This window comes from Phalacrocorax aristotelis, chromosome 3 (genome assembly GCF_949628215.1).
Source record: "Phalacrocorax aristotelis chromosome 3, bGulAri2.1, whole genome shotgun sequence".
Lineage (NCBI taxonomy): Eukaryota > Metazoa > Chordata > Aves > Suliformes > Phalacrocoracidae > Phalacrocorax > Phalacrocorax aristotelis.
Window position 1 is genome coordinate 308,014 of NC_134278.1, and position 15,909 is coordinate 323,922.

At 64.2% G+C, this 15,909-nt stretch overlaps 1 protein-coding gene, 1 long non-coding RNA gene and 4 other non-coding genes across 6 annotated transcripts; 3 read left to right on the top strand and 3 right to left on the bottom strand.

Moving 5' to 3' along the window:
• Positions 1 to 1,406: 1,406 nt before the first annotated feature.
• LOC142055536 (all-trans retinoic acid-induced differentiation factor-like) lies at positions 1,407 to 2,442 on the top strand (the record flags this gene model as incomplete). Its single annotated transcript, XM_075089572.1, has 4 exons — positions 1,407 to 1,702; positions 1,766 to 1,887; positions 1,995 to 2,095; positions 2,198 to 2,442. Coding segments are annotated over 4 exons (624 nt in total), but the record flags the coding sequence as incomplete, so codon positions are not given.
• A 503-nt stretch (positions 2,443 to 2,945) lies between these two features.
• On the top strand, positions 2,946 to 3,109 carry LOC142055842 (U1 spliceosomal RNA). Its single transcript, XR_012660084.1, has one exon. It is a non-coding gene; the product is annotated as a U1 spliceosomal RNA (small nuclear RNA).
• A 973-nt stretch (positions 3,110 to 4,082) lies between these two features.
• LOC142055853 (U1 spliceosomal RNA) lies at positions 4,083 to 4,246 on the bottom strand. The gene has a single exon (XR_012660097.1). It is a non-coding gene; the product is annotated as a U1 spliceosomal RNA (small nuclear RNA).
• A 4,621-nt stretch (positions 4,247 to 8,867) lies between these two features.
• On the top strand, positions 8,868 to 9,031 carry LOC142055849 (U1 spliceosomal RNA). The gene has a single exon (XR_012660092.1). It is a non-coding gene; the product is annotated as a U1 spliceosomal RNA (small nuclear RNA).
• Positions 9,032 to 10,667: 1,636 nt separating this feature from the next.
• On the bottom strand, positions 10,668 to 12,452 carry LOC142054157 (uncharacterized). Its single transcript, XR_012659444.1, has 2 exons — positions 11,295 to 12,452; positions 10,668 to 11,155 (listed from the first exon to the last, which is right to left on the bottom strand). It is a non-coding gene; the product is annotated as an uncharacterized LOC142054157 (long non-coding RNA).
• A 169-nt stretch (positions 12,453 to 12,621) lies between these two features.
• Positions 12,622 to 12,785, bottom strand: LOC142055848 (U1 spliceosomal RNA). The gene has a single exon (XR_012660091.1). It is a non-coding gene; the product is annotated as a U1 spliceosomal RNA (small nuclear RNA).
• Between the last annotated feature and the right edge of the window lie 3,124 nt (positions 12,786 to 15,909).

Genomic DNA, 15,909 nt, shown 5'->3' on the forward strand with positions numbered 1-15,909 from the left:
GGGAAGGACTTCCCCTATCCCTGGGCCCCTCCTCTGGAGTGGTGGAGGAGGGATGCATTGGGAGAGTGTGCACGGGTGGGAGGGTGCACAGGCTGGGTGCGAGGCAGGCATTCACTGTGGGGGTGCACAGAGGGTGTTGGGGGACGCGTGGATGGGGTGTGCTCAGGGTGGGTGTGCGAGGGTGCCTGACATAGGGGGGAATGTGCCCCCTCCTGCTCTCCATGAGGGCTGGGCCAGGCAGGAAGAGGGGTCTGGGGTGGGGTCTGGTGGGAACCCCACTCCTCGATGGGCCCGCAGGCCAGCACAGTCCTGTCTCGCTGGTCCCACTCTCCAGCCCCGTCATCCCCAGGCCCCACAGCGCCCCGCTACATGGGGACAGGGCCACTCTGAACAGCGGTGGCAGTCAGGGGGAGCCCCCAGTGACTGCAAAAGGGAAACGACCCCCATCACAAGTGGTGTCCCGCAGGGGTCTGTGTGGGACCGGTTCCATTCAATGTCTTATTTATGACGTAACGGGGTCAAGCACACCCTCAGCAGGTCTGCGCATGGCACCAAGCGGCGTGGTGCGGTTGATTCGCTGGAGGCGGGGGCTGGCATCCCCAGGGACCTGGGCAGGTTTGGGGGGTGGGCGCATATGAACCTCCTGAGGTTCAACAGGGCCAAGTGCAGGGTCCTGGACCTGGGTCGGGGCAGCTCCGGGGATCAATCGAGGCTGGGGGATGGGGGGATGGGGAGCAGCCCTGCCCAGAAGGACTTGGGGGTGCTGGGGGGTGAAAAGCTGGACACGAGCCGGCAATATGCGCTTGCAGCCCAGACCCCCAGCCATCCCCCAGGCTGCATCCCCAGCAGCGCGGGCAGCAGGGCGAGGGAGGGGGTGCTGCCCCTCTGCCCCGCTCTGTGAGACCCCCCCCTGCAGCGCCGCCTCCAGCTCGGGGCTCCTCAGCACGGGACAGACACGGGGCTGTTGGAGTGGGGCCAGAGGGGGCACAGAAATGCTCCGAGGGCTGGAGCCCCCCTGCTGCGAGGCCAGGCTGGGAGAGCTGGGGTTGTGCAGCCGGAGAAGGGGAGGCTGCGGGGGGACCTTATTGCGGCCTCTCAGGGCTTGAAGGGGCTGTAAGACACCTTTAAGGCAGACAGGGACAGATGTTTCAGCAGGGCTGGTAGTGACAGGACAAGGGGAGATTTAGGTTGGACACAGGGAAGAAAACTTTCACCCTGGGGGTGGTGAGGCTCTGGCACAGGCTGCCCAGGGAAGCTGTGGATGCCCCATCCCTGGCAGTGCTCAAGGCCAGGCTGGACGGGGCTTTGAGCAACCCGGTCTGGTGGAAGGTGTCCCTCACCATGGCAGCGGGGTGGAACTAGATGATCTTTGAGGGTCCCTTCCAACCCAAAGCGCTCTGTGACCCTCTGACCCCATCCCAGAGGTACCTTGTCCCTCCCCGGGGCTGGTGTCCCTGCGGTGGAGCAGCCTGGCCCCAGGCAGTGATGTGGCGCAGAGAGGGGGTCCCCACACTGTTCCACAGCCCTCGCCTGCCCCGCAGAGGGGCACCCTGGGGGGCTGCTGCCGGTGCTGTGTGTGGGCACCCAGGCAGCAGCCTGTGGGGGTCCATGGCGCCTGGTGTCTTTGCAGGGACCTGACGGAGAACCCGCTGACAACCCTCCCCAACGGCTCCTTCCTGGGCTTCACCCACCTGCAGTGCCTGTGAGTACCGGGGCGGGGGGCGCGGGGCTGCCACGGAACCAGGTGCTGAGCTTCGCTCCCCAGCGCGCTGCCGCTGCCGCTGGAGTGCCCGGGTGGGAGCAGCGCCTGGGAGGAGGTGACGACAAACGGGAGCAGCCGGCTCTGCCAAGGCCAGAGGAACCCCTGCAACGGCTCTGGGGAGCTCGGTACGGCGGGGGGCCGGGGGCCGCATCCCCAGCACTGGGTGCCACAGGGCTGGCGGGGGGGGGCTGGCCATCGCCTGCCCCCATGACCCCCCGCTCTGCTCCACCAGCCTGGCCGTGCCCTGAGAACGCCGCCTGTGCCCCTGACGGCCCCGGCCTCGTCCAGTGCCTCTGTGACAGCCCCTTCCACGGCTACAAGTGCCTGCGGGAGGTGAGCACCTGCGGAGCGGGACCCCCGCGCCCTGTGCCCCCCGCCGGAGCTGGAGCAGCAGCGGGGTGGGGGGCAGCACCACTCACTGCAGCTTCCTCGCAGGGCACATTCCCCGTGCTGCTCTTCTGCGGGATCCTGGGAGCCATCACCATGGCCCTGGCCCTCCTGCTGTGGGGCACCCAGCGCCGGAAAGCCAAGACCCCCTGAGCGGGGAGAGGGCATCTGTGCCAGGGCCTCTGCTGAGGCCAGGGGCAGGGTCAGGGGCTCTGGGTCCCAGGGGGGTCCGTGCCCTGGGGTCTGGCTCACCATGTGGGGGCTGGGGATGAATAAAACTCGCAGCAGCCTCACCGTATGTCTGTCCGATGGCTTCCCGGAGCAGCCGGGGTGCCGCCATAAGGGGGGTGCGGGGAGGGGGGGTGCAGGCAGGGAGGTGCTGGCAGCCGCCCAACGGCAGCGTGGGACCCTCCGGCTGCTGTGGGGAGCGGCCCACGGGGCTGGGGGCGCCACCTTCCGCCAACCACCGCAGCGTAATGGTCCCGCCGCTCCTCGGAACCCCGACCCCGCACCCGCGCCGTGCGGGGGTACCCGCGGGGAGCGGGATGGCGAAGGTGCGGGGCGGGGGCGTGTCCATGCAGATCAGGCACCGCGCGGCATCACGGGACACACCCGCACACGACGGTCACCGGCCACGGCCGTGCGCGGGCCATGCGTGGGCGCTGCGCGGCGGCAGCGCGGCGCGGGGCGCGGGAGGCGGCGGGTGCTCGCGTCGTGCGCGCGTTGCGGGTTGTTGTGTGCGTGTGTTGTGCGCGGTAGGCGGGGGGTGTGGTGCGGCGTTGGGGGGTGCGGTGTCATACTTACCTGGCAGGGGAGACACCATGATCAGGCAGGTGGTTTTCCCAGGGCGAGGCTCATCCCCTGCACTCCGGGTGTGCTGACCCCTGCGATTTCCCCAAATGCGGGAAACTCGACTGCATAATTTGTGGTAGTGGGGGACTGCGTTCGCGCTCTCCCCTGGCTTCTGGTTTCTAACAACAGAGCTTTGGGCGGGGTTTTGTTAATCCCGTTGCGGGAGGCAGCTCCGCGTCCGTTGCGAGATGATCCGGCGGGTTCGCAACCACCGGTTTTTGCACATTGTCGCTCAGCCCCGACCCTGGGGGTGACACCGCGGAAACCCCCCGTTTCCCACGGCCCGCTCCCGCCCCACCGCCGCGGCTCCGGTCAGCGAACGCGGGCAGAAAACGCCTTCAGACGGTGCATTCAAGAGCCGGCACTGCTTTGCTCGCGCCGGGTACGCGGGGGTCTCTCCCCCCACCGCGCAGCCCCACCGCAGTTCCTTCAGGCATTTTCACGCGGCAGATGACGCACCGCGCTGACCGGTACGTAATCGCTGACCCGGCTGGGCGCCCCCTTCTCCCGCTGCTCTGGTCCTGCTCCGCTTAAGGCCAAAGGCGCGGCGTGATTCGCAGTCACTGCGCGTGCTAAGGGCAGTGGGGGGGGGGTCAGTCCTTTCGCCCCTTCGGCTGAGTCGGGGGTCGCATCTCCCCCGGCCGGAATTACCGCCCCCCCGGTTCCCACGCTTCGGCACCTTCTGGGCCAAGACGATCCCCGCTGTCGCTGCTGGCGGATTTGTGGCCTTCCCTGACCTTCGCCCCCGCTTTGTAGCAGGATGTTCCCGCGCTCAGTCCCTGAAGTTTTACTGACTTGGCTCTTCGAGGGGGCTCTTGTCAACGGGGCCTTCGTCGCCAACAGCCTCGCGCCTGGCCTAAGCGTTACTGACCGTCTTGTTCCGACCTTCTGGTGTCGGTCTCCGCTCCGAGCTCTGGTTCCTTGTTAACCACTAACGCCTCCTGCGCGCTCCCGTACGGACACAGGCGCGTGCGGTGCAGCTCCCGCCCCGGCACCCAAGGGGACGGGGTGTCGGAGCAGCACCACACCGCTGCAACTAGCCCCGCCCCAGCGATACGTCTGTCCTTGCGACACCAGAAACCAGGGGAGAGCGCGAACGCAGTCCCCCACTACCACAAATTATGCAGTCGAGTTTCCCGCATTTGGGGAAATCGCAGGGGTCAGCACACCCGGAGTGCAGGGGATGAGCCTCGCCCTGGGAAAACCACCTGCCTGATCATGGTGTCTCCCCTGCCAGGTAAGTATGACACCGCACCCCCCAACGCCGCACCACACCCCCCGCCTACCGCGCACAACACACGCACACAACAACCCGCAACGCGCGCACGACGCGAGCACCCGCCGCCTCCCGCGCCCCGCGCCGCGCTGCCGCCGCGCAGCGCCCACGCATGGCCCGCGCACGGCCGTGGCCGGTGACCGTCGTGTGCGGGTGTGTCCCGTGATGCCGCGCGGTGCCTGATCTGCATGGACACGCCCCCACGCCAGGCCACGCCCCCAGCCGGGCCGGCTTTGCCCCGGCGGCGCGGGGGGGACGCGGCGGAGCCCGGAGGAGCGGGGGCGGGAGCAGGGGCGGGAGCAGGGGCTGGGGGAGTCCGCTCCATCTCCCGCAACGGGAACGGTACATAACGGGCAGCGCCTTGACCGACACCCGCTGCGCTGCTGCTGGGGCTGCCGCCCCGCGCCCCGGCCAGCGACTGTCACGCAGCGAGAGCCACCTCGCCACCACCGGGTCCTGCCCGCACCAGGGCCCCACCGGCACCGGGTCCTGCCCGCACCGAGGCCCTGCCCCCCCACTGGGTCCCGTCTCCCCAGCGTCGGAGCCTGGAACGGCCTCAGCGCAGCGCCCACCCCTCCCACGGCAGCAGGCTTGGCCGCAGCTGTGCCCGGCGGCCTGGGCAGTCCCGGCGGCGGCTCGCGTGATGGGGAGCCCCAGTGCCAGGCACCGGGAGTGGCGGGAAGGTGCCCCCGACCCCCACCGGGCGTGGAGCAGGGCCCGGGGAGGTGGGGGCCGGTGGCTCTCCTGCTCGCGGGGACGTCATGCCGTCGCCTTCGTGTTTTCTGTGCAATGAGGAGGAAGCACGGGGAGCAGCTCCCCCGGGTTGCCTGAGAGCAACCCTCGAGCTGCTTGCGGAGCCCCTGGGCAGCGTCCCCTGGGCAGCGTCCCCGGGGGAACCCGCTGGCGAGGGCTCAGGGGTCTGTGGGAGCGGGGCAGGTCTTTGAGCCACCTTGAAAAGCCCAGGAGCCACAGTCCCAGGGTGTCCTAAGGGAGGCACGCAGGGCAGGAGACCAGCCGGGCTCACCAGGGGCCTCCTCCTGGAGCTCAGGAGGAAGAAGGCACAGCACCATCTCTGGAGGCAAGGTCAGGCCTTGCAGGAACATGGCGGAGCCGTGGGTCACGTGTAGGGAGAAAACATGAAAGGCCACAGCTCGGCTGGAGCGGACACCGGCCAGGGCTGTGTCGGGCAAGAAAGGCTTTCTACGTACGTTATCAGCAGGAGGAGCCTAAGGAGAACGTTGGACCGACGCTTGCTGAAGATGGACACCTAGCAAACGGGGTGAAGAAAGGCAGAGGCATTCGGTGCGTCTTTTGCCCTAGTCTTCGGTAACACGGACAGACCTGGGGCTGCGCGTCCCCTGAGCTGGGGGACCACGAGTGTGGGAACAGTGACCTTCCTCTGTGGACACTGAAATCGTCAGGGTCCAGCTGCATCAGCTCAATGTTCACATGCCCAGGGGCCCTGGTGCAGTTCGCCCCGGAGCGCTGGAGGAGTTGGCGGGTGCTACGGCAGGACCCGTCTCAACCACCTGGCAAGGTTTGGGAGGCCGGGGAGGGCCCTGCTGACTGGAAGCTGGCCAGCGTTATTCCAGCGGAGAGGAAGGGGGCGAGGGAAGCCCCAGCAAATGACACACCTGTGAGTCCAGCCTCAGCACCTGGAAGATGACAGAGAAGATCATCCTGGGCGCTGTTGAAAGGCCGTTAAAGGACAACGCAGTCATCAGGCACAGGCAACATGGCTTCGCAAGGGTTCGCCCTGGCGAACTAGTCTGATACCCTTCCATGATGAGGTCCCCCTCATGGTGGATGAAGGGGAGGTGGAGAATGGAGGTTTTCTGGATTCCAGTAAGGCTTTTGATCCTGTCCCTCCCAGCATCCTTCTGGACAAGTTGTCCAATGGTGGGATGAGCAGGTTCGCAGTGCCCTGGGTGAAGAACCAGCTGGGCGGCAGGGCTCAAAGGGTTGCAGCAAATGGGGCTACGTCTGCCTGGTGACCGGCGACTAGTGGTGATCCTCAGGGCTCTGTCCTAGGGCCGGTTCTGCTCCATGGGTTCATCAGCGATCTGGGTGCAGGAGTTGAATGCATCATTTGGCAGTTTGCTGACGGTGCCAAACTGGGAGGTGCCGCTGAGTATCTCGAGCAGCAAGAGGCCCTGCAGAGGGATCTAGACAGACTGGAGCAGGGGGCAATCATCAACGGCATGAAATGGAACAAGAATAAATGCTGATTCTGCTCCTGCAACAGAGTAATGCTGGGCACAAGTCTAAACTCTGGGTTTGGCTCTGGGTTTGTCGCGTTTGGAGAGGAGGAGGCTGAGGGGTGACCTCCTTGCTCTCTGCAGCTTCCTGAGGAGGGGACGTAGAGGGGGAGGTGCTGATGTCCCTGGCATCCGGGGACAGGACAGTGGTTCGAAGCTGCACCGGGGAGGTTCAGACTTGACGTGAGGAAGCATTTTTTAACTGGGAGGGTGTTCAAACCCTGGAACAGGCTTGCTGGAGAGGTGGTCGATGCCCCAAGCCCGTCAGTGTTGAAGAGGCGTTTGGACAATGCCCTTAATAACATGCTTTGATTCCTGGTCAGGCTGTTGGACCAGATGAGCCTTGTAGGTCCCTTCCAGCTGAACTATCCCATCCCCATCCCATCCCTCCCACCCCATCCCACCCCACTCGTTTATCCCTGAGCAGGACGGCACACACTGTGCGATACCCCTGGGGTTGGCTGTCCCGGCTGGGTCCCACCCGGCCCCTTGCCCACCCCAGCTGCCCCCTGGGGATGCAGAGGGCACCCTGGTGTGGGGTCGGCGCCGCTCAGCAGCAGCTGAAGCGTGGGCATCGCCAGCCCCGTGCCGGCCACGCGTGGGGCAGAGCGCGGCACTGCCGGGGCTGCTGTGCCAAAAGGTGACCCAACACAGCCGAGCCCGGCGCACGATCAGCCGTGTCGCGGGGTACACCGACACTTTACTGATGCGGTCGTCAGCTGGGGGCTTTGCCAAAGCTCTCCCTGGCTCTCATCCAGCCCAGATTAGCACTGGGAAGGGAGAAATAACTGGGCGATAGGCACGGGAGAGACACCTGGAGCAAAGCCACCCTGCGGCGGCAGCTGCCACCCCCGGCTGGAGCGGGCCCCGCGGGGCACGGGAGCGGGGCGGCTCCGCCCCTGGTACAGAATTTGATAACTGTGTTCTTCCCTCCGAATAGTCTCGTTTAGCATTAGTAGCTTCGCACGAGTAGCTAAAGCAGCTGAAGCTTTAGGCCGCAAGAGCTGAGCGAGAGTAAACTTTGTGATAAAACTAATGCTGCAGACACAGGACTCGCTGAGTCCAGCAGGTACCAGTGGGATGGAGGAGATAAGGGCCAAGGAGACAATTCCAAGGCAATGAGGTAACTTCAGAAGGCGGCCAGCGCAGAGACAGTGAAAACCAGTGAGGAAACAAGAGACCACCGCCCAGAATTTACTGTTGGGACTTGGGGATCGAGTGCTGGGTGGTACGGGTAGCATTGAGGGGCGTGACATGGGGTAGGGGTCCCTCTCCAGAGGCACCAGCTCGAGCTGTGACCTGAGAACTAATAAAAGAGGGACTGGAAACCTTCAGCTGGACTTTACGTTCACCAGCAGGACCCCAGGTCGGACCCTGTTACGGTGGCCGGTGTGTGTAAATGCGTAACGCCGGCTGCGGTGGCTGCGCGGAGCCACGTGCGGTGGTGGAGGGAGCTGAGCGTCGCTGGCCAGGCTCCTCAGGGGGGTCTGGGTGCCACTTCAGCCCCTTCCCCTGCACCGACCCCCTCCACCCCGAGGGGGCGTCCGGCAGGACGGCACCAAACCTGTCCCCGTCCTGTTCCTGTGCCCGGCTCGTCGTCGTTGTCGAGGGCAGAGGCTTTTAAGACCCCTAGAAGGGACCCAGCTCAGTGGTGGAGGAAAGAGTAAGAAATCCTCTCCCTGGGCAGAGGAGGGACGCGTCCGTGTGTCCTTGGACGCCAGGACCCCTATTGCCACCAGGGGCCGGAGCAGCTGAGCCTGCACTGCGTTGTCCCGGCCGGGCGCGGAGGTGCCCGGCGGTGCCGGGGCAGGAGCCGCAGGGAGGGGCGTTCCCGCAGGTCCCGCATTTGGGGGAGTGAGGCTTGTTCCCGCAGCCCCCCGTGCTGGGCACCGCCCGCTCTGCTGCTGGGCTCGGCCAGAGGCCGGTCCCCGGGCAGGGCGGCCGCTCGGCGGCCCCCGCGCGTTCCCCGCCCTGCTGCCGCGTCTCCTACACCGGGGAGTGAAGCGCGGTGAGCGCCGGGCCGGGCCGGGCCAGCGGCGGGTCCCCCCGGCCCGCGGCGGCGGCTGGCGGCGTGCGGGCGGCTGAGGGCGTGGCCCGGCGGGGGCGTGTCCATGCAGATCAGGCACCGCGCGGCATCACGGGACACACCCGCACACGACGGTCACCGGCCACGGCCGTGCGCGGGCCATGCGTGGGCGCTGCGCGGCGGCAGCGCGGCGCGGGGCGCGGGAGGCGGCGGGTGCTCGCGTCGTGCGCGCGTTGCGGGTTGTTGTGTGCGTGTGTTGTGCGCGGTAGGCGGGGGGTGTGGTGCGGCGTTGGGGGGTGCGGTGTCATACTTACCTGGCAGGGGAGACACCATGATCAGGCAGGTGGTTTTCCCAGGGCGAGGCTCATCCCCTGCACTCCGGGTGTGCTGACCCCTGCGATTTCCCCAAATGCGGGAAACTCGACTGCATAGTTTGTGGTAGTGGGGGACTGCGTTCGCGCTCTCCCCTGGCTTCTGGTTTCGCAAGGACAGACGTATCGCTGGGGCGGGGCTAGTTGCAGCGGTGTGGTGCTGCTCCGACACCCCCTCCCCTTGGGTGCCGGGGCGGGAGCTGCACCGCACGCGCCTGTGTCCGTACGGGAGCGCGCAGGAGGCGTTAGTGGTTAACAAGGAACCAGAGCTCGGAGAGGACAGACGTAGTGCTGGGGCGGGGGTTGTCGCGGTGTCTGTGCGTGGGGGCTGTGATCCGGGGGGCGGGGCGGTAACGGGACGCTGCTGCACAAGTGCCCTGTAGCCCCGGCGGGATCCGGTACGGCGCGTCGGTAGCAAGGCTTGCTAAAACCTCCGGCCGCGGGCTGCGGACTTTCCCCGAGACAGGCTGAGCCTACGCTGAGCTCTGCTGAGCTACGTGAAGGTGTTACGAGCGCGTAGGAAAACACTCGCCTGCCCGGCACAGGCCAGCAGCATCTCTTAATTCCCGCGATGGGACACGGGGGGAAGCTGCGCCAAACACGTGACCGCCTTTGCATTAAAATGCACCAGTTTTTACACACTTTCTCTGTCAAGTTCCTGTTACATAAATTGCTTAACATGAAAACGCATACTATGTTCGCTGTTAAATTTAACCTTGGCTTTGATTGGTTTCTTTGGTTATATAACTTCATCAATATTCATATCCCAAAATTATCATTGGTCACTGTCAGGACTAGAAACTTGTCTCAACACTGTCAGCAGGCGAGTTTCTCTACCAAAGCCGGACCGCTCCGGCAGCTGAGCGGAACAGTTAGATCACCAAGGTCGACCCGGCAGGAACGTGTGCCCCGTTATCTCGGAGTGCTCGTCCTCCGCGCATACGCCCGGGCCCAAGGCTGACGGGCAACATCTGGGGGGGCTCGGACCCTCCAGAACTTTCAGGCACCATCTAGTGACGGTACTGGGCACGTGCCCCACCGCAGAGTGGGAGGCAGGGGTGTGCAGAGCAGTTACTGGCTCTGCAAGAGAGCAACCTTATAAAAGGGGAAACCAGCGGAGACGACAGAGGTGCTTTCTGGAACATCCCCCCCTCCACCGGCTTCAGAGATGCATCAGACGCCTGGACTCCCCCACCCCGGACCACCCAGGCTCCCCCCCACCCAGGCCGGACGGACCGCTGCAGATCCATGGTGACAGCTATCGCAACAGTCCCACTCTCTCCTGCCCTCTCTCCCTCTCGTTCCCTTTTTCACCTTTTTTTTCTCTTTTTCTTTGCTTTTCTCTCCCATATCTATTTTTGGCCAAATAAAGTGACTTGGCACTTGACTCCGTCTGGAGTCTTAATTCTGTTCCCGAGAATGTCACAGGACCTAGCCACGATAACACATTGGAGTCAATCACAAGTTAAGCCCCCAACCTCCCAGAATTATCTGAGGCCGGTTGGCAAGCAAGGGGGTTTAACCTCTGCCAAACTGTTCAACCCAACAGGGGGTCGTGAGGGTCACCTCTGCTGATGCCCACCGATCGGGATTCTTGATATTCAAATCGAGACGGGAAGGGTAAGGGGGTTTCCAAGCGCCATCACTGGTGCGTAACAGCTTTCTAGAGCAAGTTTCCTTGGTTTCACCAGACTTAACAAATATACTAACAAATACGGTTCCTGGAGTTACAGGATTCAAACAAAACTCCTTTATTTGGTTCTTCGTTGTTTCATCCAGTTTCTCTTAGTTTCTTAATGCAAAACAGTAACTACCTAGTGAGGTTTCTATGGTTACGAGTTTCAAAGCACACAATATTCTAATGTTCTATTTCTCCTAGAGACAAATGTGGCGATTCTTTGCAACAAAGGCAGGCCCCAAACCGGTGCAGCGCAGACAGATGAGGCAGCCCTGATGCTCTCCCATGACCGATCTCCTGGCAGACCAGCTGACAGGAAAGCCACGCACCCAGACGCCCTTGACCTGGCAATTCAAGCAACTGCCAAGGAACGGCTACGTCTCCCAGGAAGTGCGTGCGATGCCGCCCTACGTTCCAGCACTCGGGACGGAGGGCTGGGTAGCACCGGGCTCTCGGGATGGATCCCCGGCGTGCAGCTCCGAAGGCTACACAGAATTGCGTGGTCTTCGGATGCAATGATACGTGCGGTGTCTTGACAAGAGGGGCTTGAGAAAGAGTTTGAAAAACTATGGATTGCAGCAGGAGGGGATAAGGGAAAAGGTCCTCCTCTCTGGGACCCGAGAACAGCAGTGGTGACATCCGGGGAGCCCGGCAGTGAGCAACCAGCCTCGGAACGGGAGGTACCTGCCCCAGACGTCACCTTCCCGAGGGCCTGTAACTGGAGGAAGTGGGAATTTGAGAACTGGACCAAGGTGGTTTCCCAGGGCCACGGTATTTCCAGCTTCGTGAAGGATGAGATCAGCAACACCGATGAGAGGTTTATGGGGGCAAGCCCCACAGAAAGCTTGTCACTCCATTACAGTTGAGAGCCAGCGACTACGCGACGAGAGAATTTCTAGCAAGGGTAGACAGGACAGTCAGATTAAACCTTGTCGACACTGTCAAGCGGAGGACGAGTCCTGCGCGAGTTGGCTCACCGATTATTGAATCGAGCACTGCTCTCTTCAGTGGATGTTATGCCTACGTTTGCCAGTAAAGTAAGAACCGTTGTAAGATCTTAATGTTTGATGTAGTCTAAGCATGTTGTGTGATGGTTTATAAACCAACTGCCCTTTCCTCTCTCTCTGCATAAGGCAGCATGCGGACCCCCCTGGAGCAGCCGAGGGCGACCTAAGCTCGGGTAACGAGGGCGAGAATAAGTAGGGATGAACTGGGGTCGGTATCGTGACGTGTCACCACTCCTGCCCAAAGGACACTTTATCACTGGCCTTTACCAAGGTGGATGGGCCGGATGGGGCACCTACACTTAACCTGGACGAGGAGCATGTATAAACTTATATATGTTCAATAAACAGCCACAACTGTCAGCAGAAGCCGCATCCATCAAGATGAGAGAGGGAACGTCCCACGTGGAGACAGAGAAAGGATCCAATGAGGAACAAGGCGACCCCAGCCCCAGACGTCGCTGCGGGATGGAACCATCAGCTGAGGGGAGGGGAACGGGGATTGCACGGGGATAACTGCGCAGGGCTCCTCTGCTCGGGGTCCCTCTCCGGAGGCGCCCAGCTCGGGCTGTTCTTCACCGCGGAAGCCCTCAACAAACCCGCACGGGCGCTGCATCAGGGAAAGGCAGGCTGCGCCGGAGCGGGGAGCAGCGGCCGGCGGGGCCTGTGTGTGAGCTCGGGGCGCCGGGGGGCACCCGCCGGCTCGGCGGAGCCGCCCGCTGCCGAGGGCCGCCGCTCTGCCTCGCCGGGCCGCTCTCGGGCGGGAGCGCTCGGGCCGCGGTTTCTCCTTCCGCGACCTCCCGCCCGGCTCCGGACGCGACGGCTCCGGCGCTCCGGGTCCGCCTCCCGCGCCTGCAGCCCTGCCCGCCCCGGGGTCTGGACAGCTCCGCCGGCAGCCCCAGCGCCCCGAACAGCCGCACATCTCGTCCCGACACCTCGCCAGAACCGCAAAACAGTCACCGTCCTGCCTCACCGAGAAACCACATCTGCTTTTAGGAACCAGAAGCCAGGGGAGAGCGCGAACGCAGTCCCCCACTACCACAAATTATGCAGTCGAGTTTCCCGCATTTGGGGAAATCGCAGGGGTCAGCACACCCGGAGTGCAGGGAATGAGCCTCGCCCTGGGAAAACCACCTGCCTGATCATGGTGTCTCCCCTGCCAGGTAAGTATGACACCGCACCCCCCAACGCCGCACCACACCCCCCGCCTACCGCGCACAACACACGCACACAACAACCCGCAACCGCGCACGACGCGAGCACCCGCCGCCTCCCGCGCCCCGCGCCGCGCTGCCGCCGCGCAGCGCCCACGCATGGCCCGCGCACGGCCGTGGCCGGTGACCGTCGTGTGCGGGTGTGTCCCGTGATGCCGCGCGGTGCCTGATCTGCATGGACACGCCCCCCACGCCAGGCCACGCCCTCCCGACCCGCCCCGTGCGGGGACTCGGACGCCGCGTCCCGGCCCGTCCCCGCGCCCCGGCACCGGCAGCGCCCCGGCACCGGCACCGCCCCCGGCACCGGCAGCGGTACCGGCACCGCCCGGGCTGGGCCTGTCCGAGCCGAGCGGGACCCAGCTGCGGCCGCAGCGCCGGCAGAGCGGGACACCGCGGGGCCCGCGGCGGGAGGGGACCCGTGGGACGGCGCCGGGGCCGAGGCAGCCGCTGTGACCGCCCGGGGCAGCGTCTGCCGGCGGGTGGCTGGGGCTGGCCTGGGTGGCCGGGGGTGGCCGGGGTGTCTCGGGGACACGGGCTCAGCTCCGTGGCTGCCTGAACCTGCAAAGGGGGAAGCGGGAGCCATGTCCTGCGGCTGGGGCAGAGACCCCCGGTCCCCAGACGCTGGGCTGGGCTCCAGTCGACAGGCAGCACCCTACTGAGTGGTGCTGCTTTGTCCTGGGCTCCAGTACAGATCGACACAGGGCACCTACAAGGCCTGTGGACAAAAGTCTTCGCAGCCCGGTAGATCCAGTGCCGGGACCGTGGGATCTGGGCGCTGGCAGCAGCGCAGCAAAAGCAGGTGCCTGCAGAGGAGCCGCCCCACGAGCACACGGTGCCGTCACAGTGCCCGCACACCCTCCATGGGGAAGGGGAGGGGCTGGTAAATGCCGGTGCTCGAGGAACCCCAGACCCACCAGCTCCCGCGCTCTCTGCCTGTAACCCCACGGCTCCTCGAGCTCCCTCAGCAAACGCAAACCCACCCTTTAATCCATCTCCTGGTGTCTGGGCATTGCTGGGTGGGCTCATAAACCTCGCCCCGCCACGGGGAGGTACCGGGACTCTTGGGCTCTGACCCCCGGTGCCTTCGGAGACAAAAACGTCCCTGTTCGTGTTTCACCCACCCACCAGCCCATTACACGTAACCAAATCAATGGGGTTCGAAGGGGGAAGGGGTGTAGCCAGGCTCCCTAAAGAGGGGCCTAGAGGTGACGTGCCAGGGTTGGGGGTGAAACCGATAGCCCAGCTCGAGGTCATCCACACCAATGCACGCAGCACGGGCAACAAACAGGAGGAGCTGGAAGCTGTTGTGCAGCGGGATAGCGATGACTTGTTCACCAGCCCAGAGACATGGCGGGATGACTCTTACGACCGGAGTGCTGCAGTGGATGGCTCTAAGCTCTTCAGAAGGGATGGGCGAGGAAGGAGAGGCGGTGGGGTGGCTCTGTATGTTAGGGAGCGCTTTGGTTGTCTGGAGCTCAGCCACTGTGATGACAAGGCTGAGTGCGTATGGGTGAGGATGAGGGGGAAGGCCGAGAAGGCAGAGATCCTGCCGGGAGTCTGTTATAGACCACCCAACCGGGATGAAGAGGTAGATGAACTGGTCTACAAGAAGCTGGAGGAAGATTCACAAGTGGTCCCCCTCATTCTAGTGGGGGACTTTGATTGACCAGATGTCTGCTGGGAATACAGCACAGCAGAGAGGGAACGGCCTGGGAGGCTCCTGGAGCGTGTGGAAGGTAAATTCCTGATGCGGCTGGTCAGTGAGCCTACCAGGGAGGCACCTCGCTTGGCCTGCTCTTCAGAGAGAGAGGAAGAGTGGTGGGAGATGTGCGGAACAGCCAGGGGATCGGGCCCAGCCAGCACAGCTTTGTGAAAGGCAGGTCCTGCCTGACCAACCTGATCTTCTATGACAGGGTGACCCACCTGGTGGGGGAGGGAAAGGCTGTGGGTGTGTCTGCCCGGGCTTTAGCAAAGCCTGTGACGCTGTCTCCCAGAGCATCCTCCTGGAGAAGCTGGCGGCTCATGGCTCGGACGGGTGGACCCTTCGCCGGGTAAAAAACTGGCTGGATGGCCGAGCCCAGAGAGTTGTGGTGATGGAGCTAACCCCAGCTGGCGGCTGGTCACGAGTGGGGTTCCCCAGGGCTCAGTGTTGGGGCCAGTCTTGTTTAATGTCTTTATCAACGATCTGGATGAGGGGATTGAGGGCACCCTCAGTGAGGTGCAGATGACACCAAGTTGGGTGAGTGTTGATCTGCTTGAGAGTACGAGGGCTCTGCAGAGGGACCTGGGCAGGCTGGATCAATAAACTGAGGCCAGTTGTGTGAGGTTTCACAAGGCCAAGTGCCGGGTCCTGCCCTTGGGTCACACCAACCCCAGGCAACGCTCCAGGCCTGGGGCAGAGGGGCTGGGAAGTGCCCGGCGGAGAAGGCCCTGGGGGTGCTGGCTGACAGCCGGCTGGGCATGAGCCAGCAGTGCCCGGGTGGCCAAGGAGGCCACCAGCCCCCGGGCTTGTGTCAGTACTGGGGTGGCCAGCAGGAGCCGGGCAGGGATGGGGCCCCTGTGCTCGGCACTGGGGAGGGCCCACCTCGAATGCTGGGCTCAGGTTTGGGCCCCTCGGGACAAGAAGGGCCTGGAGGGGCTGGAGCGTGTCCAGAGGAGGGCAGCGGGGCTGGGGCAGGGTCTGGAGCACAAGTGTGCTGGGGGGCGGCTGAGGGGGCTTGGGGGGTTTAGCCTGGAGAAGAGGGGGCTGAGGGGAGCCCTTCTCGCTCTCTGCAGCTGCCTGAGAGGGGCTGGAGTGAGGGGGGGGTCGGTCTCTGCTCCCAAGTCACCAGTGACAGGATGAGAGGAACCGGCCCCAGGCTGCGTCAGGGGAGGTTTAGGTTGGGTGTGAGGGAAAATGCCTTCCCTGCCGGAGCGGTCAGGCCCTGACACAGGCTGCCCAGAGAGGTAGGGGAGTCACCGTCCCTGGGGGGGTTCAAACACCGTGCAGCCGTGGCACTTGGGGCCATGGTTTAGGAGGCCTGGGGGTGTTGGGTTGGGGTTGGACTTGATGATCCTGGAGGTCTTTTCCAACCTAAATGA